The 24,481-nt window shown below is 44.4% G+C and overlaps 1 protein-coding gene across 3 annotated transcripts; it reads right to left on the bottom strand.

The window, feature by feature from the left end:
• Window positions 1-2,068: 2,068 nt before the first annotated feature.
• LOC138083734 (phosphatidylcholine transfer protein-like) lies at window positions 2,069-22,386 on the bottom strand. Of its 3 annotated transcripts, XM_068977568.1 has the most exons (7): window positions 22,209-22,386; window positions 15,347-15,461; window positions 11,732-11,811; window positions 9,920-10,091; window positions 8,913-8,980; window positions 7,737-7,783; window positions 2,069-2,401 (listed from the first exon to the last, which is right to left on the bottom strand). In XM_068977568.1, the coding sequence occupies exons 1-7, from the start codon at window positions 22,347-22,349 to the stop codon at window positions 2,389-2,391; spliced, it is 636 nt and encodes a 211-aa protein (XP_068833669.1). In that variant the 5' UTR covers window positions 22,350-22,386; the 3' UTR covers window positions 2,069-2,388. The 3 variants fall into 3 exon arrangements, with proteins under 3 accessions (XP_068833669.1, XP_068833667.1, XP_068833670.1); XM_068977566.1 differs by lacking the exon at window positions 2,069-2,401 and having other exon boundaries at window positions 6,989-7,783; XM_068977569.1 differs by lacking the exons at window positions 2,069-2,401; window positions 8,913-8,980 and having other exon boundaries at window positions 6,989-7,783.
• Window positions 22,387-24,481: the final 2,095 nt, after the last annotated feature.

Raw genomic sequence — 24,481 nt, 5'->3', positions numbered from 1 at the left:
TATTCTATAAGTTATTTCTGTTTCCATATATTTTCACAATTATGAACACTGCTGGAAAAATTATTCCAAATGGACAAACCTGGTTCATAATTCTAACTTCTTCACTAGGCAAGCAAAATGCTTCTTTAGAGATGAATTTTAGGGTAACTGACATTAACATTTTAATGCTCTTTATACTTTTTATAAATCTTTAAGAAAGAATTTTACCTACTTATACTCTCACCAGTAGCAAAGATGCATCTCACCAGGACTGGGTACCACTGTTTGTACAAATAATTTAGTAGGAGGAAGCATAAATCTTAGTTTTATTTGGACAATGTACTGCTGTGTAATTCTCTTTCAAATTAGAGATATAATTCTGGTGCAAAATTTTTTGCAGATACGTTTTGAAATTCTAACATTTCAATAAAATGACTCTAAACAAGTTTACTCAAGAGGTGCTTGGCTTTTCCTGAAGGTCCTCCAGAAAAACACTTCTAAGAATGGCTCAATTTCTTTACCTAAAGTAAAATGCAATGCATGCTTTTCTTTTTAAAATTCCTTTTAAATGCAGTATAGATGATTTACACTGTTGGCCTAGTTTCTGCTGTACAGCCAAGTGAACTAGTTATATATATATTGACTCTTTTTTAAGACCCTGATGTCGGGAAAGATTGAGGGCAGGAGGAGAAGGGGGAGACAGAGGATGAAATGGCTGGATGGCATCATCGACTCAATGGACATGAGATTAAGCAAACTTTGGAAGACAGTGAAGGACAGGAAAGCCTCGCGTGCTGCAGTCCATGGCATCACAAAGAGTTGGACACGACTGAACGACTGAAAAACAACATACTTTTCTAATGATCCACTGATCACAGGATACTGTGATTTCCTACACTACAGGTGGTAAAAGAATTATTCTATGGTAGAGAGTCAGTTAATATCATGTGTAGAATATAATTCCCAGAAGAAACAGGAGATTCATTATAGCATATACTCTCTTTCTTACTACGAAAATTGCACAGCTAATAATTTTCTCTCTTTTACAGGTAGAGCTAGCCATAAGACAATTCCTTCTTCTTTTGAACATGGGTATGATGTCTAGAGCTGAAACAGCTATTTTGCGATTAAGAGACAATAAAAATGAGAGAGCAGAGTGAAAATATTCAGAGTTTTACTGACATTGTTGATCAACTGATTCAATGCCAGCAACTGCTAACCTCTGGACTACTTGCTAGGTGAGAAATATAAACATCTCTTTGGGGATTTCCCTGCTGACTCAGCTGGTAAAGAATCTGCCTGCAATGCAGGAGACCTGGGTTCAATCCCTGGATTGGGAAGATTCCCCTGGAGAAGGGAACAGCTACTCACTCCAATATTCTTGCCCTGGAGAATTCCATGGACTGTCTAGTCCAGGGGGTCCAAAGAGTCGGACACGACTGAGTAACCTTCACTTTCACTTTTCACTTGTTTAAGACTTTGTTAATCCAGTTGTCTGTTACTTGCAGCTAAAAGCAATCCTGCTTATTACAAGTGGTTCTTATTGAGAATTTTATTTGAGCTCTGTGATCCCAAAAAACGGAGATTGAGAAACTCTTGCATGCTTTGTGTTTCAAAAAACAGCTTATCACAATAGAATCACTTTTACACACACATACACACACAGTTTGTTTACCTATCACAAGGCCAGGCACAACACCTCCAAATTCCCTTTGACGGTCCCACAAATGATCCGCTAAGCTACTTATTCCAAAGATCAGTACACACAAAATACTTGTTAACCAAACTAGTTGAGCATCTCCTTCCTCCAGACTGCATTTTGGCCCAGCCTCAGTCCAAGCAGCATCCAGCCCTGCTGAGAATGAACTGGCCTCAGGGTAAGATATTCTGTTTTATTCTCCAGCAGACCACCTTCACCTCACTTTCCCCACATGTGGTTTCAGTCTTGCTGACTCCTCTCTCTCTGTTAAAAAAAAGAAAAAAAAAAATAGACTTTTCTGCCTCACTCCTGAGAAACACATAGATCTTATGGTCAAAGTATTCTTCCTAATACAATAACCTCCAACACTAAGCCCAGATTTGTTTCTTATTTGACATTAAACTAGACTGACAAAATAGTACTGATCAGACTTCTGAACATTTCCAAGCATGTAAGACTATGTAAATTCATTAACATAGTACAAAAATACATAAGCACTACCAAAATGACTAGTTAAGGAAGAGAAATAAGAGATAATGGACACATTATCTCTTGGAGATATGAGCATTGGAGAATTTTGAGCATTACTTTATTAGTGAGTAGGAGGAGTGCAATTGTGCGGTAGTTTGAGCATTCTTTGGGGCTTCTCGGGTGGCTCAGATGGAAAAGTGTCTGCCTGCAATGCAGGTGTCCTGGGTTCGATTCCCAGGTCAGGAAGATGCCCTGGAGAAGGAAATGGCAATTAATGGACATTACACTGCAGCATATTTAATTTTGCATAGAAATCTGAAACTTCACACACTCTATTATAGAAAGTTCCACCTCCTTCCACTATGAGGAAAAAACAAAAACAAAAAAAACAGCAACCACCACCATCAGTTCAGTTCAGTTCAGTTCAGTTCAGTTGCTCAGTCGTGTCCAACTCTTTGCGATCCCATGAATCGCAGCACGCCAGGCCTCCCTGTCCATCACCAACTCCTGGAGTTCACTCAGACTCACGTCCATCGAGTCAGTGATGCCATCCAGCCATCTCATCCTCGGCTGTCCCCTTCTCCTCCCCCCAATCCCTCCCAGCATCAGAGTCTTTGCCAGTGAGTCAACTCTTCACATGAGGTGGCCAAAGTACTGGAGTTTCAGCTTTAGCATCATTCCTTCCAAAGAAATCCCAGGGCTGATCTCCTTCAGAATGGACTGGTTGGATCTCCTTGCAGTCCAAGGGACTCTCAAGAGTCTTCTCCAACACCACAGTTCAAAAGCATCAATTCTTCGGCGCTCAGCCTTCTTCACACTCCAACTCTCACATCCATACATGACCACAGGAAAAACCATAGCCTTGACTAGACAGACCTTAGTCGGCAAAGTAATGTCTGTGCTTTTGAATATGCTATCTAGGTTGGTCATAACTTTTCTTCCAAGGAATAAGCGTCTTTTAATTTCATGGCTGCAATCACCATCTGCAGTGATTTTGGAGCCCAGAAAATAAAGTCTGACACTGTTTGCACTGTTTCCCCATCTATTTCCCATGAAGTGATGGGACCGGATGCCATGATCTTCGTTTTCTGAATGTTGAGCTTTAAGCCAACTTTTTCGCTTTCCTCTTTCACTTTCATCAAGTGGCTTTTTAGTTTCTCTTCACTTTCTGCCATAAGGGTGGTGTCATCTGTATATCTGAGGTTACTGATATTTCTCCTGGCAATCTTGATTTCAGCTTGTGTTTCTTCCAGTCCAGTGTTTCTCATGATGTACTCTGTATATAAGTTAAATAAGTAGGGTGACAGTATACAGCCTTGATGAATTCCTTTTCCTGTTTGGAACCAGTCTGTTGTTCCATGTCCAGTTTGAACTGTTGCTTCCTGACCTGCATACAGATTTCTCAAGAGACAGGTCAGGTGATCTGGTATTCCCATCTCTTTCAGAATTTTCCACAGTTTACTGTGATCCACACAGTCAAAGGCTTGACATAGTCAATAAAGCAGAAATAGATGTTTTTTCTGGAATTCTCTTGCTTTTCCCATCATCCAGCGGATGTTGGCAATTTGATCTCTGGTTCCTCTGCCTTTTAAAACCAGCTTGAACATCAGGAAGTTCACGATTCACGTATTGCTGAAGTCTGGCTTGAAGAATTTTGAGCATTACTTTACTAGCATGTGAGATGAGTGCAACTGTGCGGTAGTTTGAGCATTCTTTGGGGCTTCTCTGATGGCTCAGACGGTAAAGCGTCTGCCTGCAATGCGGTTGACCTGGGTTCGATTCCTAGGTCGGGAAGATCCCCTGGAGAAGGAAATGGCAATCCACTCCAGCACACTTGCCTGGAAAACTCCACGGACGAAGGAGCCTGATAGGCTATAGTCCATGGGGTCACAAAGAGTCGGACACCACTGAGTGACTTCACTTCACTTCACTTTGAGCATTCTTTGGCATTGCCTTTCTTTGGGATTGGAATGAAAACTGACCTTTTCCAGTCCTGTGGCCACTGCTGAGTTTTCCAAATTTGCTGGCATATTGAGTGCAGCACTTTCACAGCATCATCTTTCAGGATTTGAAAGAGCTCAACTGGAATTCCACCACCTCCACTAGTTTTGTTCGTAGTGATGCTTTCTAAGGCCCACTTGACTTCACATTCCAGGATGTCTGGCTCTTGATGAGTGATCACACCATTGTGATTATCTGGGTCGTGAACATCTTTTTTGTACAGTTTTTCTGTGTTTTCTTGCCACCTCTTCTTAATATCTTCTGCTTCTGTTAGGTCCAGACCATTTCTATCCTTTATCGAGCCCAGCTTTGCATGAAATGTTCTCTTGGTATCTCTAATTTTCTTGAGATCTCTAGTCTTTCCCATTCTGTTGTTTTCCTCTATTTCTTTGCATTGATCGCTGAAGAAGGCTTTCTTATCTCTTCTTGCTATTCTTTGGAACTCTGCATTCAGGTGCTTATATCTTTCCTTCTCTCCTTTGCTTTTCACTTCTCTTCTTTTCACAGCTATTTTGTAAGGCCTCCCCAGACAGCCATTTTGCTTTTTAGCATTTCTTTTCCATGGGGATGGTCTTCATCCCTGTCTCCCATACAAGGTCTCAAACCTCATTCCATAGTTCATCAGGCACTCTGTCTATCAGATCTAGGCTCTTAAATCTATTTCTCACTTCCACTGTATAATCATAAGGGATTTGATTTAGGTCATACCTGAATGGTCTAGTGGTTTTCCCTACTTTCTTCAGTTTAAGTCTGAATTTGGCAATAAGGAGTTCATGATCTGAGCCACAGTCAGCTCCTGGTCTTGTTTTTGCTGACTGTATAGAGCTTCTCCATCTTTGGCTGCAAAGAATATAATCAATCTGATTTTGGTGTTGACCATCTGGTGATGTCCATGTGTAGAGTCTTCTCTTGTGTTGTTGGAAGAGGGTGTTTGTTATGACCAGTGCATTTTCTTGGCAAAACTCTATTAGTCTTTGCCCAGCTTCATTCTGCATTCCAAGGTCAAATTTGCCTGTTACTCCAGGTGCTTCTTGACTTCCTACTTTTGCATTCCAGTCCCCTAGAATGAAAAGGACATCTTTTTTGGGTGTTAGTTCTACAAGGTCTTGTAGGTCTTCATAGAACCGTTCAACTTCAGCTTCTTCAGCGTTACTGGTTGGGGCATAGACTTGGATTACGGTGATATTGAATGGTTTGCCTTGGAGACTAACAGAGATCATTCTGTCGTTTCTGAGATTGCATCCAAGTACTGCATTTCAGACTCTTTTCTTGACCCTGATGGCTACTCCATTTCTTCTGAGTGATTCCTGCCCACAGTAGTAGATATGATGGTCATCTTAGTTAAATTCACCCATTCCAGTCCATTTTAGTTTGCTGATTCCTAGAATGTTGACGTTCACTCTTGCCATCTCTTGTTTGACCACTTCCAATTTGCCTTGATTCATGGACCTGACATTCTGGGTTCCTATGCAATATTGCTCTTTACAGCATCAGGCTTTGTTTCTATCACCAGTCACATCCACATCTGGGTATTGTTTTTGCTTTGGCTCCATCCCTTCATTCTTTCTTGAGTTATTTCTCCACTGATCTCCAGTAGCATATTGGGCACCTACTGACCTGGGGAGTTCCTCGTTCATTATCCTATTATTTTGCCTTTTCATACTGTTCATGCGTTTCGCAAGGCAAGAATACTGAAGTGGTTTGCCATTCCCTTCTCCAGTGGACCACATTCTGTCAGACCTTTCCACTGTGACCCGCCCATCTTGGGATGCCCCGCGGGCATGGATAGCTCCTGTAGGCCCTCCTGTGCCAGCACAGCCACCGCTCCTTGGACATGGGTTGATCTTCCCAGCCTCCATCCCTGGCCTCGGAAGGGGGGTGGCTCCTCCCGGCCACTGCCCCTGACCTCAGACGTGGGATAGCTCCTCTCGGCCATGCTGAGTGCGCCAGCCATCGCAGCCGCCTGCGCTGAGTGCGCTGGCAGTCGCATCCACCTGCGCTCCTCAGTAAATTTTTAATCCAGTTTTCGGCTGGTAGGTAAGCTGTGCTCCCTCCCTGTAGTCTGGCCTAAGGCAGCCCAGTCCTAAAGTTTGCAGTCTTTATGGTAGGCTATAGGCTCCTATGATAGGGGTAATGACAGTCTCCTCCTAAAGGACTTATGCCAGTATGCCTGCTGTGCCTCCCAGGACTGCTGCTGCCAGTGCTCCTGAACCTGCAGCAGGCCACTGTCAACCCAGTGAGATATACAGACAGTACATTAAAAAGCAGAGACATTACTTTCCTGACAAAGGTCTGTCTAGTCAAAGCTGTTTTCTATCCAGTAGTCATGTATAGATACAAGAGGTGGACCATAAAGAAGACTGAGCACCAAAGAATTGATGCTTTTCAACTGTGGTGTTGGAGAAGACTCTTGAGAGTCCCTTGGACTGCAAGGATATCAAACCAGTCAATCCTAAAGGAAATCGATCCTGAATACTCATAGGAAGGACTCATGCTGAAGCTGAAACTCCAATACTTTGGTCACCTAATGCAAACAGCCAACTCATTGGAAAAGACCCTGATGCTGTGAAAGATTGAGGGCAAGAGGAGGATAGGGACATGGAGGATGAGATGGCTGGATGGCATCGTTGACTCAATGAACATGAGTTTGTGCAAACTCTGGGAGATGTGTAAGACAGGAAGCCTGGCATGCTGCAGTCCATGGGGTTGCAAAGAGTCAAATACAACTGAGCCAACTGAACAACAACAAAAATTATCCCTCCAACATCTCCAAACATTCTAGAAGAGAAATCCATTTCTTGCCTAAAAGAAAATTTATTCAATGCTGTGTGTAAAACAGGTTGGTTTCTGTTAACTGCCAGAGCTGTCTTGATGCCTCAGTGTCCAGAAATTCAGAGCTAATGAAGTACAGACAGCCTTCTCCAGTGGCAGAGAAAAACCTAGACACCAGTATTGAGATAACTGTCACCATACTATACATGTAGTCAGGTCTGCAACATTTTTCAAAATGATTTGAATTGAAACTGCTCATGATCCTCTACAAATAGAAATGGGGAGAGGCTTAGTTTATTATCTAAGGCAAATCAAGCCAGCAAAGCAAAAGGGAAATGGAAATGAGTCTTCCATTCTTTCTGTACTGCAAGCCAACTCTGAAGGTAATGCACCTACAACAAGAAGTCACCCTCTTTTGTTGCAAAAGCTCACATGTGGGAAGGAGACAGCTTGCTCGGGTCAGTCACTCTCAGGCAGTGTTACCACTCCTCCACCAACCATCCCCCAAGAATGCAACAATGGAATGACTGGGTTCCCTCCTGAGGATTCCCCTTTTAAAAAATAAACAATCAAGGGTTTTCCGAATCTGACCCACATTCTACAGTGAAACAAGGCAGTATGTCCCACAGTGGGGAGAATGGGAAAGGAAGCTAGGCATCAGGCTGGCACACTTGGGCACAAGGTGCTGGACAGTGTGCAGGCTTCTGAGATGGAAAAATGACAGACATGCTGAGCATCAGTAGTTGTGGCACTTCCAGGGACATCATGCATGAAGAAAGAGCTCCCAAATCTCTCTTAGGTTCTCCTCTGGTACCTCAGGCAGGCATCCTCCAGGTCAGCCAGGAAGCCAGGAATTCCATGCTGCAAAGAAAAGGAGATTGTCATTACTCTGTCCTCAAAGCAACTACTCTTGATTCTCAGGATGCAGCAAAGGTGAAGGAAGATGCCTTGGGGAATAATAAATATGACAGTAGGGCTCCTGATAAGATTTCAACAGAATGTTGTCACTGATGATGTAAAAGGTAAAACTCGGGGCACAAGTAAGGTAGGGTCCACAGTTGTCAGACCTTGCATATTTTAGCTTTTACTAGTAGAAAGCTAAGATAATTCTAAGACACTATTTTTGAAAAGAAACAAAACTCAGGAAATGGGACTGGACTGGGCTGTGTGATTCTTCCAAAAAGATGAAAGAAAGGACTTGCTTTACAAAATTAGAAATTGGTAAGAATTGGGAGCAAGAGGCAGGATATGTCATCCCTTAGTTAGTGTTGAACATGCCCAGACTTTCCCCAAATGTTGTTTTGGTTACTCCTTCTCTACATTGTGGAAATATCCATCCCCATTTTTTTTTTTTTTTTTTTTTTGGAGGGAAGAAACTGATAGTTTCCCTAGATTACATAGTCAGAAGTAGGGACCGGAATTCAAACTATGATGTGTTTTATTCAAGTTTGTGTACTTTTTCACTCTCCCTGGGAATTGGTGAGCCCACCAGCCCATAAGTAGGACCTCACAAAGCAGACTGAATGGTCTCCATGGGTGATCTGCATACCACTGAAGTCCCTTCTCCTTACAGAAAGAAAACACAAAAATGAAACTGGAGGCTTCCCCAGGCTTGAACATATCTCACTGTCTCCCAAGCCATGTTGGCCTAACTCCTCCATAAGCAGATACAGGGTCCACAAGCACCCTTGTTCCTTCAAGGAGCAGGTTACTGTCCAAAGGTTCCAGGGAGTGATGCTGGCAGGATCTTGGTGGGAAAGTAGTGGGGAGCTGATATTCCAGGTAAAGATTTTGTCTTTACCTGGGTCTTTTGTCCCAACCTCAGTCCTGGGTGTTGGCAACCCCAGTCCTAACCAGAGTCAGTCAAACATGCTGCTTCGTAAAAGAGCATCATGAGGCCTGAGATTGCACATCTCTTCAGTCAAACAGCCCCACAGGCTAAGTCAATATTTGTCAAACACACTTCCCCTCCTGCCTCTGGGGGTCTCACCTGGGCAACCAAGTTGATGATCCAGGATGGAATAAGGCCACCAGGGTTTATGAAGCAATGAATTAATACTAAGAGGGAAAGAAAGGACAATTCAAAAGGAGGAAAAATACAGCAGCAAACATCCAGGTTTATATTCAGGCCAAGAAATTAAGGAGGGAGGTAGCACACAATTTAAGTGGACTCTCCCATCTCCTTCATGGGAGACTTATATACACACTTTGGCAAACAGTCAAGGCACATTCTGCTGCTATTTATTAAACCCATGGCAAGTGCTAGATGGGGAGGGCATGGCAATCCATTCCAGTATTCTTGCCTGGAGAATCCCCATGAGCAGAGGAGCCTGGCGGGCTACAGTCCATAGGTTGGACACGACTGAAGTGACTTAGCATAGCAGTGCATAGCATGGCATAAGTGCTAGATATTTGGATATATATCTCACTTAGTTATTCCTCTCAATTATCTTAATTATAAAATTTGAAGGGGGTGATGCATCCAGGTGGCAGATCTAACGCACATCAGAACAACTGTTCAGATTTTACTGCAATCTCAAGGCCACACCCATTCCAGTCCAGCAGGTGGCCACATGAACCCCTCCCAGATTCTCTCCTGAGTATGGAACTCAAGGCAGACAGGTCCTGAGTCCTTTAGTTTTTGCTGAGTGAGAGGTACCTCCTCGGAGATGATCCCATTAGCCTTCCTGCTCACCTCCAGCCAGAATGTACAGAACAAGAGCAGCCTGAAGTGAATTCCTAAGCCTTTTGGTTCACTTTGATGTTCTGATTTCATTTGGACAATGCAAGAGTAAGTAAAAAATAGATTGATCAGATTTAAACATCCACCTTGCATTGTAGCCAAACTTCAGGGGTGAACCAAGTCTCCTTTGTTTCCTTGGAGCCCATGCCCAGTTCTCTGACCTCACGGAAAACACAACATGCATTTTCTGAGCCTCACAGTCACCGCAGCCTTCACAGGGCGTGCCAGCACACCGACAGCTGCCTTCTTTTTACCTTTGCTCTGGTTACTGCCATCGCTCTCCATGGCCAGCTTCACCTGGCACTGCCTCACCCGGATGAAGTCTGACCTCTCTGGAAACTGTGGCATTGAAGTGCCCTTGGCCAGGACCACCTGTATCTTCCGCCCTCTGAAGTCCAGTTCTCGCCGCTGCTGCACATAGACGCACTACACTGCCAGTCAAGGCAAGACCAGAGTCAAACCTCTCAGATGGATAAAAGGAAAGCCCACCAGTCAGAAGCAAAAGGCAATTATTTTGTCGCCTCCACTTGGTGTTTGCTCCCTTAAACTGTCAGTTCACTTCCTGCTTGGTCTGCCTAACTTCCCTGCAGAGCCCTGTCACCTCCCACCTGGTGATCTCTTTTCATAGCAGGTTTGGTGTATATACTCAGTTCCCAGCTGGTGTCTCACTCTTCGTGACCCCATGGACTGTAGCCTGACAGGTTCTTCTGTCCATAGGATTTCCCAGGCAAGAATACTGGAGTGGGTTGCCAGGTCCTCCTCCAGGGGATCTTCCTGACCCAGGGCTCAAACCCACAGCTTCTGCATATCTTGTACTGGCAGGCAGATTCTTCACCACTGAGCCACCTGGGAAGCTCAAGAGCATGCATTACTTACCAGCCAATGATTCCTTGCTGCTCTAATTATGAGGGAAACCCACTCCTCCTTTCTCCAATAAAGCAATGAGATCTCAGAGGATTGGTCATTTATCAGCTGTTATCCTGGATAACTTAATTTTTCTGAGATTCGGCTTCACTTCACTTCCCTAGTGGCTCAGAGGATAAAGCGTCTGCCTGCAATGCAGGAGACCTGGGTTTGATCCCTGGGTTGGGAAGATCCCCTGGAGAGGGAAATGGCAACCCACTCCAGTATTCTTGCCTGGAGAATCCCGTGGACAAAGGAGCCTGGCGGGCTACAGTCCACGGGGTCACAAAGAGTCGGATATGACTGAGCGACTTCACTTTCACTTTCACTGTGTAAGAAAAGAAAGTAACACTGCCTGTAGACAGGCTTGGTGGGGGCATTGGAGAAAGACTGGAGCAGAATCTCACTCAGGAAACAATGGGGTCATTGTTCTCTGTCCTCCCCTTAAGCCCTAATCATTGACCTCTGGGCACAGAGGATGGTCAGGCAAGCTTACTTACACCTGGTGACCACAGAAAGATATGTAGATATCCATATATTGGTAGGCAAATGTCCTCAATGGTTCTGGTTCAGGTTCACCAAGAGTAATATAATCGTTTCATCTCAATAAAGATTCACAGACCAGCCACTATGTCTATGGCACTATTACAGGGAAGGTAATTCAATTTGAAGAAACTGAGCAGAAAACACACACACACAGGGTCCAGAGCCAATGCTGGGGGAGGAGGGGTGGTGGAGAGAGCTGGAAATGCGGGGCCTGAGTTCCATCCCCGAGTTGGCTGCTAACCGCCTGACTGTGCGCCTCGGTCACCTTAACTCTCTCGGTCCCAGCTACCTCCTCTACAGACTGAGGGAGTGTATTGAATACTCTTAAAGAAAAGTTGTTTTCAGGCCCCCAAATCTGTGGTACAAGGATTTTCTAGAAAAATTCTCAGGAAATATGAGCTGCCTTCTCACAATTATAGATGCTCCATGTCGTCAGACCCAGAAATTACACTGAGATGTCTGAAAGCTACACAAGAAGTAACAGCTTTAGTAGATGCTTATGCAAAAGTCAGAGACAAAGTTGTCCACACCTTCTCGATATACCGCCATTGGGTCATGGCCATGGGGAACAAAAACACTTAGAAAGCTGAATAATAGTATGTGTTCTAAAAGGATACATCTCTGTTGGACAATAAAAAAGGGAACTCCATTTTCATGTAGATCACGGTTTCTCCATTGCATTCTGTTTCATAGGCTTCTATTAGACAAAGCAAAACAAAAAACAACAACACAAAAGACGTTATTGCATCTGGTAGTCCCTTTGGCTTCAATTAACATGAAGCTTTGATATGACAACCTTATAGGGTGATAAACCACTAACTCATGAGGCATTGAATTTTAGAGAAAGTCAGGTATTTAGAACCACTGAAATCTTGTTGTCCAGGGACAGTGTCTGGTAGATATAAAAACACAGTAAAAATAAAAGAACCCAACAAAACTTGTTCATTGTATACCACAAACAGCATTCTAAGACAGAATGCAGTGAAACAAAATTAGGCATCCAAAAATAAATTTTCAAGTTCTAAAATCTTGGTAATCATCAGATGGCACTACAGTGCCAATAATTTTTCTGTTGTGACCTTTCTCCTCATCTTCAACTTTGTGACATATTGCAGGTGTCCTGGAACTGAGCAACCCAGTTTAGAAATGAAGTTTCCAGAGAGGTTACTGTTCTTCCTAAAAATCTAGAAAGTGGCTTAATTATGTTAACTGTAAGATTTTTGCCTCTCTCCCATGTTGCTTTATGTCACAGTTATAGGGACCAAATCTCCTTAATATCCACCATGCTACTGTGTGCAAATAGCATCACCTCTTGGAGAGAGAGAGCAAAGCGACGCTATGAAGTGCACAGCCTCTGTGCTCAAGCTGTGTGGGAAGAGTCCAACTAACCATTTAGAGAAGGAGCCAAGCCTAAGTTTCTGAAGGAAACAAGAGAATCCCTTGAGAAGGTGCTGACAGCACAGAAATGTATTATCTAATTCAGCTTTTGAAAGAAAGAAAACCTATTAGAAGCAGACCATGGAGTAAAGAATTTATCAGTCCATTACTACAAGAGGTTGAAGATGACCTTGAAAGGGAGGGAATGAGTAGACTTCTGCTGCTTTTGCCTGCTCAGCTATGACTCTCCCCTTCTTGCACCAGACTCTCATTCTCCTTCAGGGCATCACCTTTTACCTCCTTCTCCACTATGTGGTTTAAGCAGGACTGTTCAGTTCACTTCAGTTGCTCAGTCATGTCCGACTCTGAGACCCAATGGACCACAGCACGAGAAGCCTCCCTGTCCATCATCAACTCCTGGGGTTTACTCAAACTCATGTCCATTGAGTTGGTGATGCCATCCAACCATCTCATCCTCTGTCATCCCCTTCTCCTGCCTTCAATCTTTCCCAGCATCAGGATCTTTTCAAATAAGTCAGCTCTTCCCATCAGGTGGCCAAACTATTGGAGTTCAGCTTCAACATCAATCTTTCCAAGGAACACTCAGGACTGATCTCCTTTAGGATAGACTAGTTGGATCTCCTTGCAGTCCAAGGGACTCTCAAGAGTCTTCTCCAACACCACAGTTCAAAAGCATCAATTCTTCAGTGCTCAGCTTTCTTTATAGTCCAACTCTGACATCCATACATGACTACTGGAAAAACCATAGCTCTGACTATGCAGACTTTTGTTGGCAAAGTAATGACTCTGCGTTTTAATATGCTGTCTAGGTTGGCCATAACTTTCTTTCCAAGGAATAACTGTCTTTTAATTTCATGGCTGCAGTCACCATCTGCAGTGATCTTAGAGCCCCACAAAATAAAATCAGCCACTGTTTCCACTGTTTCCCAACCTATTTTCCATGAAGTGATGGGGCCAGATGCCATGATCTTAGTTTTCTGAATGTTGAGCTTTAAACCAACTTTTTCACTCTCCTCTTTCACTTTTATCAAGAGGGTCTTTATTCTTCACTTTCTGCCATAAGGGTTGTGTCATCTGCATATCTGAGGTTATTGATATTTCTCCCAGCCATCTTGATTCCAGCTTGTGCTTCATCCAGCCCAGGGTTTCTCATGATGTACTCTGCATATAAGTTAAATAAGCAAGGTGGCAATATACAGCCTTGACATACTCCTTTCCCAATTTGGAAGCAGTCTGTGGTTGCATGTCCAGCTCTAACTGTTGTTTCCTGACCTGCATACAGATTTCTCAAGAGGCAGGTCAGGTTGTCTGGTATTCCCAGACTGACTCATTGTTAATTTCAAGGCTGGGAAAATCAGCAGAACATGGTCACAGTGATTAGTTCAGGGAAGGCATATGTGGACAGAATCCTGGCTTGCCACTCTAGCAAGTTTAGGCTCAAAAGTGGCTTTGTAAAGGTTCTCAGGTGGCTTTGGGAGGACCAGAGTTAGGTTAAGAACCTCAGGATTATTTCAGAAAAGTCCAAGTACTGCAGCCTCTGGACCATCCTCCATAGTGTGGACTGTTGATGGCAAGTACCACACATCAGAGGCTCTGTAAATGGCTACAGCACATGACTGAATCATAACTGGTAGGGAGATGGACAGAGAACATCCGGCTTCTCCCTCCACTATATGGCACCACCATTCCCCATAAAGTAAGAGTATTTGAAAACAGTATGTGGCCCTAAACCATGACAAACATGCCAAAGGAAATAATGTATGATCCAGGCTGAGGCGAGAAGAGCCAATCCTGAGACTCTGGATGCCATCAGTAGGAAAGTTCCTGTTCCTCTGGGGTTGTGTACCTGGTTAAAATGTAAGCCTGCATCTTCTGGTGGCCTCTCTGCATGACATAGAATCTGCCTGAGAATGTGGTCAATACAGAAGAAAACAGAGTCGAGCTGGAGAAATGAACTATTATGTGTAGCTATCCTGGAAGCCAGACAACCATGGATTTTCTATGTCCTGAACCAATACACACTTTTTCCTTTCATTAGACTGCACTTTGTTAGCTTTTCTTCCTTGCAACCAGGATTCCTAACCACAGCAAGTGCCTGTCAGGGTTTCTGGCCCCTGAGCTACCTGTATCTGTTCCACTGTGCCTGGGACAGCAGAGGTCACTCCCCACTCTAAGTGCCAGAAAGATCCCCTATCTAATGCCACTCATAATTCTCCATCATTTCTGGGAAAAAAATCTATGAAGTGTAGCTAGGTGACCAGCCTAAGCCCTTGGGTCTCTGGACTCTCCTCCCAGGCTAATTCCAGATTCTGCTGCCCCAACAATCCAAAAGCATCCAACTGCTCACAGATTTTAAAAAAAAAAAAAAAATCATGTTGTTTCATGCCTTCCTCATTTTACTCATACTGTTCCCTGGACCAAATGTCCTTAAACCACTCACACTTCACTTTTCACCTCACCATGTATATATATGCTTGCTGTTTATAAAACTTTGATTCAGTTTGTTGAACGAAGTTCAGACACCACTTCCTCCAAGAAGCCTTCCATTCTCTTCCAGGTGTGTGTGTGTGTGTCTGTGTGTGTGTGTGTCTGTGTGTATGAGATGACAACAAACTTGTAGTAAGTTCAAACAGGAGCAAACAGGAGAGTGAATCTATTAAAGTATAAAAAGGAAGTCCTAGAAATATTTCAGCAGAGCCCCTCAGATATTTAAGCCAAAATAAAAATGAAACATAGTATAATAGAAAGTAAACCTAGTGATCTCTGCTGGTTAGAGAAAATAGCAATAGATCTACCTTCTAATTGCTTTTTTTAAAGGAATACATGTCACTCACCTGTAACTTGTGGGATCCGCCGTTTTATATAGTCTAAATTCGTAAAGGTATCTGCAAGTAGATCTGGTGGAGCTCTCAGAGTACCAATGATCTTATACTCATAAAGTCCAGTTGGCTGTAAAATGAGAACAGATAGAAACAGCCTATTGATTCTCAAGTTGCTATTACACAGCATATGAAAAATAGTTGCTTGTGCCATCTCACTACTGGGCATCTCCTCTGCAGTCTTGGAAATGCAATCGTGAAAAAACAGGTGAAGATCTTGCTGATCTTGCTGTCATAGTTCCTTTTGTTCTTTGCCACAGGTGCTGGTGATAGCTATCCAGGTAATTTAAGTAGGATAAAAGCAGGTTATGTGATAAATGGTGTCTAGTTTTGGGGGACTGGTGGTTTGTTGCATATCACCAGGTGTTCAGGGAATGTCTCTATGAGGGATTTATCAGAAGAGTTTGTTCTGAGTATTAGAAGGAGCTGGCCATGGAAAGATGAGAAAAGCCCATTCCTGGTAGGGAGAAGGCCCATAGGCTGATGGATTGATTGTCTTACTCAAAGAACAGAAAGTCAGGGAGACCAGAGAACTGTGATGGGGAAGAGTGATAGGAGCTGCTGTCAGAGAAGTAGTGGGGGCTGGATCCAGAGGGCTTCTCCCTGCTGTTCAGGGGACCACACCCACTCTCAAGTGGCCACTAATTTAAAAACCAGGAAGAGTTAGTCTTCAAGTGGACATTACTTTCACCTTAAGATATTCTTCCTTTATGCTCTTCCCTCTCCTGCCTCTCGGTGCCACCACGTGGGGTGGTGCAACTTGAGCACCACGTGAAAAGCTCCCCTTACTTCAATGGTTCACCAAGTATCATCCATGGAGCTTCGGTATCACCTGGCCATTTGGTAAAAATACAATTTTAAAAAGAAGAAGGAGGAGAAGTAAAGAAATGTAAAGCCAACTCTCAAGTCCCACCCAGATCCACTGAATCTGAAACGGAGTAGGATATTAACTGTGAATGTTAACAGGCTTTGCAGATGAGTCTAGGGTACACTCAAAGTCAAGAATCACTCTGCCATGTCTCATTCCATTCAATGTTTGTAAGAAGCCAATGATCCTAAAAAGCAAGAATTATACTTGTTTTGCAAATGAGGAAGCGGAGATTTTAAAATGAAATAGCAGCCGGCCAATATCCCCCAAGTAGTAAGTGGGCCCTGACTCCTGGCCACTCTCCAACACCAGGTTCACCCTGGTCCTACATCCTTCTGGCTCCTCCTGGAAAAGGAGGGAAGGTCAGCCTGGCTCTGGAACTTAGCATTCAGCATTCCCTCTACTACAGTGGTTTATAACACAGGATGCTCATTAAAATCTCTTGGGAAGCTTTCACATTAAAAAACAAAAAGAAGCAACAAAAACATATTTTATTTTGAAGCATTACAAACACACCAAAGTACACAGGACAGAATAATCAGCCTCTATGTGAAAGGGGAACTTTTCAAAACGACCATCCAAGCTCCACTCCAACTCAGTTCAATATGGGGCTCTAATAGGGCTGAGAGGTGTCCTGAGAGCTCCCCAGGCAGCTCTTGAGCTTTGAGGAACACTCTGGTCCATTTCTCCTCTGATCTTTGCAGGACACAGTCTCTTATTTCATTTATATCTCCACTCAATTGTTACCTCTGGAAGAGGGTTTTCCCAGATTCCCTATATCTAAAGCACACCTGATGTCCCCACCTCTGCCGTAACATCTCTGCATCCCTTCATCCCACTTTGCTTTTTTTGTAGCATTTTTCAGCTGCCATTTCATTATATACTATGTTTATTATCATCAGTGAATACTGTTTATTGTTTAAGAAGTTCATTCACTGAACCAGCAGCTCCAGCTTCCTGCTCCCTGCTTACGCCCAGTGCCTGTCAAGGCACTACGACATGGGAGGAATGCAGTGAATATCTCCTGAATAAATGAATGATAGTGGAACAGAGCAGAGATTGTAACCCAAGACTTTCTGCCTCCAAAATCCATGCTCTTTTCCACAGCACCACACAGAATAGCAAAGCACATAGCAGCGTTGCACTAGCTTCACTTTCAGTTCAGTTCAGTCTCTCAGCCGTGTCCGACTCTTTGCGACCCCATGGACTGCAGCACGCCAGGCCTCCCTGTCCATCACCAACTCCCGGAGCTTACTCAAACTCATGTCCATCGAGTCGGTGATGCCATCCAACCATCTCATCCTCTGTCGTCCCCTTCTCCCGCCCTCAATCTTTCCCAGAATCAGGGTCTTTTCCAATGAGTCAGTTCTTCATATCAGGTGGCCGAAGTATTGGAATTTCAGTTTCAGCATCAGTCCTTCCAGTGAATATTCAGGACTGATTTCCTTTAGGATTGACTGGTTAGCTTTGCTTAGCTTGGAGAAAAAGAATGTAGCTCTGAATTGAAGCAAGCTACATATTTGGTACTGAGTAGCAAAGTACTCAGAGTACCAAGTACACTGGTTCACATCTAGTTACTAGTTATGAGGTCTTGTGTGGCTCGCTCTGGGTCTTACTGCCATCCATAAAATAGGAAAAGAAACCTGTCTCTACCCATCTTCTATATTTGTTGAGAGGGATAAATGAAAACGTATGTGTAATAGCATTTTGTATATTAAGGGCCCATGTAAAGATAAGTCAGCACTACACTTTGGGAGAGAAAAAGAAGGTGAGAACAAGGAAACAGAGTAGGCAAAGAAAGCAGGAAAAAGAAAAAAAGAAAGGGTGATGGTAATTGGACAGAATGGTTGCAAAGAGACTTTCTAAGTCTAAAATTCGGCGATTTAATAGGAAAAGAGAAAATGGAAAAGTATAAAAAGGTGTATGTCAAAAGTATTCATTTGTTCAAGAACAAGATTCAGAATTATTCCTGTCTACTAAAAAGAAGCCACAATCTTTTTTATTTTAAAATACAATTTATCTGTTACACTGCATACTCTTTCAAGTACCTCTATGCTTATGTCAGTCTTTTCAAATCATGTGACAGTAACTTTGTCACAGCATCATTTTTAGATCATGATCACACCTCCCTGATTCAGACTCACAGCAGGTTATTCCCTGTGGAACAAATTCAGACTCACAGCAGGTTATTCCCTATGGAACAAATTCAGACTCACAGCAGGTTATTCCCTATGGAACAATCAGCCTGGCTCAAATGGATAAAAGTCACTGAAAAGTCTGAGAAGGGGGACTGTCTGATTGTTCTTATTCCATAAATTCCAAATGGTACACCCCTGATGAAACAGCTAATACGATTTGTATGCAAACCATGATGGACTGCCTTTATCATAATCAGGACATTCATCCATTGAACATGTCCCTTACTCAACAAAGATTTAGCAAGAAGGACTTCCCTGGTGGCTCAGAGGGTAAAGTGTCTGCCTACAATGCAGGAGACCCAGGTTCAATCCCTGGGTCGGGAAGATCCCCTGGAGAAGGAAATGGCAACCCACTCCAGTATTCTTGCCTGGAAAATTCCATGGACGGAGGAGCCTGGTTGGCTACTGTCCATGGGGTCACAAAGAGTCAGACACGACTAAGCAACTTCACTTTTGATGAAAAGGGTTATTTTTGTAAGGGTACCAAACATAACCTTACTGAAACAAAATCAAGCATTTCAAGAAGCCTTATCGGATTATCTGTATCAGCTTCTCCGTATGGGTTTCACATTAACAAGAAATAGGAAGAGACAGGAAGAATCAAGGGACTCATTCCAGCAGAGTGGAAATCTGTAGATGGTTATTAAGAAATAAGATGAATAATGTGTCTATTGATGGGACTGAAGTAAAGGTCTTAATGCAACTCCATCAAAAGTCAAGTGGATCAACAAGACCCCCTGCTAGTCCCCTAACATTAAAGGGCCCCAAAAAAATCCACTCTGTACACTAGTCGGAGGAATTGAAAAAGCCAGATGATAACAATTGCAATGAAAAACCTGACCTGGAATGACCTGGGCAATAGTCTGGTATGTAATCCAAGGTGAAAATTAACAGAGGGGCCAGGATTTTCTGGCTCGACCTCTAGTTCAGGGACCTGGGGACCCAAGGCCATATGCGCAATGGCTCTGGGCAGGGAAGTGGGTGGAGGAGGAAACAGAGTCACATAATATCAACAACATGCATGGTGGATGAAACCACGCTGGATCACAAGACAGAAGAGGGCACAGGGTTTTACGGGAGATAAGTGCAGGTCTAGGCAGGGTAGGACAAGCTGAATTCACCTGGACATGGAGTGGCACTCAGAAGACAAGATTTACGAACAAAGGGATTCAAGGGAATTCTCTTCCAGGAGGAAAGTAAAGGATGGGAGTCAACTTGGAAAGAAAATGAGGCTCTAGCAAAATGGGTCAGGCAGCAAATAACACTGGATGCGCAACTAAGGTTCTAGGAAAGGGCTTGCACCTGAACAATAGGGTCTCTAGACCCTGAATACACGTGCAGATCATGGTGGCCATGGGCAGTGGCCCCCAGCCTAGCTGCTGAGGCTCAAGGCCACACCTATGGGAAGCATATGGCCTCCAACTTATGGGAGCTCTCTGGAAAGACTTGTAGCTTACATCAGTGTACTATAACTGCCCTCATGCCCAGAACAGGTGGAAATAAGACTTATATTATGGTTCAGAGAGATAGGAACAGTTCTGAATGCCCATCATCCCCCCAGGAGGGAGGTGGGCCCTGCTCCATATCAATGCACAATGGAAACAGTACAAAACCAAACACTCTGTCTCAGCTCAGGCATCGGCTGTTGTGGGATAAAAGGCACAAAAGCAAAAGAGCACAAGCCCTTCAAGGGACGTGAGGGGAGTGGTCAGGGCTGATGGGAGAACAGGACCAGTGTGGAGGAGCCATGGGCCCTGGACCAGCCTAGTCCCCCGAGCACAGACCACCTGGCATCCTGCCCTCTCTCAGAGTCAGTGGAGGAGGGTATCATAGCATAGGTCTGGAGCTGGAAAGCTCAGTTCCAACCCCAGAGTGAGTCTTGAGCCATCAACTTACCCTTTCCATATATCCATTTCCAAACTGGTAATAAGGTGATAGTCTATATAGTGCCTGACAACACGGCACCGATGTGAGGACTAAGTCAGTGCCTGCAGAGCACTTACCCATGCCCAGAGCATAAGACAGCATGCAATAAGTTAGCTATTACTGTAGGTATTATTTTTTACACAATCAACAGGGCTATTGGAAGGGGAACGATAAGATCACAATCTCTTTCAGGTGCTTGATTTCAGGTGTGCAGGATGGCAGGGAAAGGGTAGAAAGCCAAGAAGCAAGTCAGAAGATCACTGCAATTCTAGGTAAGAGGTGGCACTCATAAGGTCAACGGGAAAAAGGGAAGGGAAAGGGGCCAGACATCAGATACATCTGAGCAGTGAATTGCCAACATCTGGCAAATGCTTGGATGTGGCCGATGTGGAAAATGAAACAATTTTATCCAGAAGATAAAAGGATTTTTTTTTTTCTAAAAACATGTCCATTTTTGCAGCAAGGTAAGTGCTTAAATGACACTCAGAAATTAATTCTGCCTGCTCTACACTGAGCTTCCTGCTCATCTTGTTGTACCCAGTGACCCTGGGACACACAGATTCAGAGCTCCTCCCTACTCTAACAGTTTAATACTCTGGTCTCTGCCAGGAAACCTGCTCTTCACTTACTTTGCCTAAAGGTGACTTTTAACCTAGTCACCATGCAGCAGCTAGCACACAGAGCAACGGATGACAGGCCATCATTCCACCTGGCCGGTTACCTGGCTCCAAAGGCCTGTGGGTGAAGAATCTAAGCTACTCCATTTTGTTAACAGAAAAACTCAAGTTTGTAAGGTTCCAGGAAAAGAGCCTTTGGAAATCCCCTGACCTCACCTCACCACCATCGAGCCAATCAGACCCCGGACCAGAATCTCCTGGCTTAATGGTTCTGGAACTCGTGGTCTACCTAGGTGAAAGTGAAAGTGAAGTCGATCAGTCGTGTCCGACTCTTTGCGACCCAGTGAACTGCAGCCTACCAGGCTCCTCTGTCGTTGGGATTCTCCAGGCAAGAATACTGGAGTGGGTTGCCATTTCTTTCTCCAGGGGAACTTCCAAACCCAGGGATCGAACCCAGGTCTCCCTCATTGGAGGCAGACGCTTTGACCTCTGAGCCACCTTCGAAAGAAAGTGACCAATCAGACGTCCCCCTACCTAGAAATTCTTTTTTTCATGAACACTCCCTAAATAACCAGTGTAACCCAAAACCTGTGCTCCTCCCTATAGCCACTGCATCAGTATCGGTGGGAGCCCCACCTGGAGCTTCGTAATAAAACTCTTGCTTTTGCATGGGATATCGGCTCCCTGGTGGTCATTGGGAGATTTCAGGACTTGGGCATAAGACGGGCACACCGCAACTCCATTCCTCCTACCTTTTAACTTTTCCCCAGACTTTTTCTTCAGGCTAAAGTTATTCGGTGCAATTTACAAGGAATGAGGCAGCACTCAAAGGAGCAAGTTAGTGAAATGACTAGAGACGACGACGGTAGGTCCCTTCTCAGCAACACTCCTCACGCCACACATACCACCCTGCACATCCACTCTCTGAAGAGCCCAGTCGCTTTTCTTCCTGGATTCAATCTTAACATAGTCCCTGCCACACAGATACCACTGGCACCCACCCGGGAGTAAGGCTTACGTCCCTTGCAGGCAAGTGCGTGGGGCTAAGTAAGAATCCGCAGACCCACGTTTTCACTCTGTCATCAACTTGTAACAAAACACTTGCCCTGTCCGGCCCCCCACCCCCACCCCACCCCCACCCCGGGAGCACCCCCCACCCTGCCGCCCGCAGACGGCCGCCCGGCCGTCCTCTAGCGGCGGACAGCTACCTGGTCCAGCAGCCGGTAGACGCTGAAGCCCCGGGTCTCCACCAGCAGCTCCCAGGCGGCCCCGGAGAGTGCGGGCCGCTGGAGCTCCTCGCAGGCCTCCCGGAACTGCTCCTCTGAGAAGGAGCCGGCCCCAGGCTCCATCCTTCCACAGCGGCGGCCTCCTGTTCAGAGGCAGGACTAGAGAGTGGCCCAGCGCGACAGGAAGGGACCAGACGGGGGGAGGAGGGGGAAGCCTTGAGGGCCTCGAGGGGGCGGGGCCTCGAGGGGTCGGCCCGGAGGATTGGGCGGACCCAGGGCTGCGCGGGAACGCAAAGTGAACAGAACTAGAGAAAGGTCGGACTTGATCTGCGTGAAGGTGGCTGCTAAGTCACTTCAGTTGTGTCTGACTCTGTGCGACCCCATAGACGGCAGCCCACCAGGCTCCCCTGTTACTGGGATTCTCCAGGCAAGAACACTGGAGTGGGTTGCCATTTCCTTCTTCAATGCATGAAAGTGAAAAGTGAAAGTGAAGTCGCTCAGTCGAATCCACTCTTCGCCACCCCCTGGACTGCAGCCTACCAGGCTCCTCCATCCATTGGATTTTCCAGGCAAGAGTACTGGAGGGCTTAGGAAATGGGGAGGCTTTCAACAGGAAGAGAAAAAGAAGACACTACTACCATCTCAGAAACATAATTTCCAAATTGCATAATTTCAAAATTGCTTGCATGTCTCTCCTTTACTTTCTCTGAAGAAGGTTAGGGAAGGTCTCAGAGCAGTTGGATACAAGTGGGAGGTGAGATGAACAGAGTGGAAATGCTTGAAAATCTCAGGGGTCAGATGCTACAGCAATGTTCCGTTTGCTCTGTGATGCACTTTAAAACATTGGTCTGAGAAGAGGTCCATGGGATTCCACAGAAGGCTAAATTAGGGGTCCATGGTACAAAAAAGATTAAGAAAACTCTTCCATAATTGCACAGTGCCACCATCGGGAGGGTGAAAGATGATCTAAAAAGGTATCATGGTGTCCATCCAAGACTTCTGCTGCTTGTATAATTTAGATCTCAAAGACGTTTTTGTTCCCTCAAGTCCCTTTGTTTTACTATATTTCTTACCGCCACATTGTGCTTTGGTTTGGATAAAGTGGACAGTTGAAATGTCAAATCAGATAACACCGCATGGAGGCCAGCAAACTCGCAACTCTTTCCTAATCTGTAAAACGGGGTAAAATTGTGCCACCAGTTAGAATTGAGGAGGTGACCACACAAGATAAACATAGAACATGTTTGCAGAGTGCCTATCATAGTAAATCTTTATAAAAATTTCCACTTGCCTTACATTACTATATTGAAATGTTTCTCTTTCTGTACTTGAAAGGAAGACTTGGAAGTTGATGGCAAACTCTACATTTATGCCCATTTCCAAGAAGAGAAATAAAATGAGACTTGGCAGCATAAATGAATTGCGCCTTTATTCAATTCAGTGCTGGTTCTGTTCTGTTTCATGAGGATGGAAAGAGGGATGTGGTAGTTCCTGACACAAAATGCATGAGAGATCAGAGACTACTGTTTTTATAATGTCTTTTAAGTCTAGTCATTTTATTTTAAAACATATTTAGACTAAATTTCAATTGTTTTGAAAAAGGAATTTCTTCAAAAACCATTGACTATGAAGTATTTTCATATATTGTCAAGGAATTCTATTTTTAAGGTGGGTGTTGATGAGGCCCCACCTTTATATTTTATACCAATTGATTAATGAAGACATCCATGAGGGTATAAATAGTATTATGAAAGATCAGTTCAGTTCAGTTCAGTCACTCAGTCGTGTCTGACTCTTTATGACCCCGTGAATCGCAGCAAGCCAGGCCTCCCTGTTCATCACCGACTCCCGGAGTTCACTCAGACTCACGTCCATAGAGTCCATGATGCCATCCAGCCATCTCATCCTCGCTCGTCCCCTTCTCCTCCTGCCCCCAATCCTTCCCAGCATCAGAGTCTTTTCCAATGAGTCAACTCTTCACATGAGGTGGCCAAAGTACTGGAGTTTCAGCTTTAGCATCATTCCTTCCAAAGAAATCCAGGGCTAATCTCCTTCAGAATGGACTGGTTGGATCTCCTTGCAGTCCAAGGGACTCTCAAGAGTCTTCTCTAACAACACAGTTCAAAAGCATCAATTCTTTGGTGCTCAGCCTTCTTCACAGTCCAACTCTCACATCCATACATGACCACAGGAAAAACCATAGCCTTGACTAGACGGACCTTAGTCGGCAAAGTAATGTCTCTGCTTTTCAATAT

This window comes from Capricornis sumatraensis, chromosome 8, assembly GCF_032405125.1.
Source record: "Capricornis sumatraensis isolate serow.1 chromosome 8, serow.2, whole genome shotgun sequence".
Lineage (NCBI taxonomy): Eukaryota > Metazoa > Chordata > Mammalia > Artiodactyla > Bovidae > Capricornis > Capricornis sumatraensis.
This window is presented reverse-complemented; position numbering and strand designations above follow the sequence as displayed.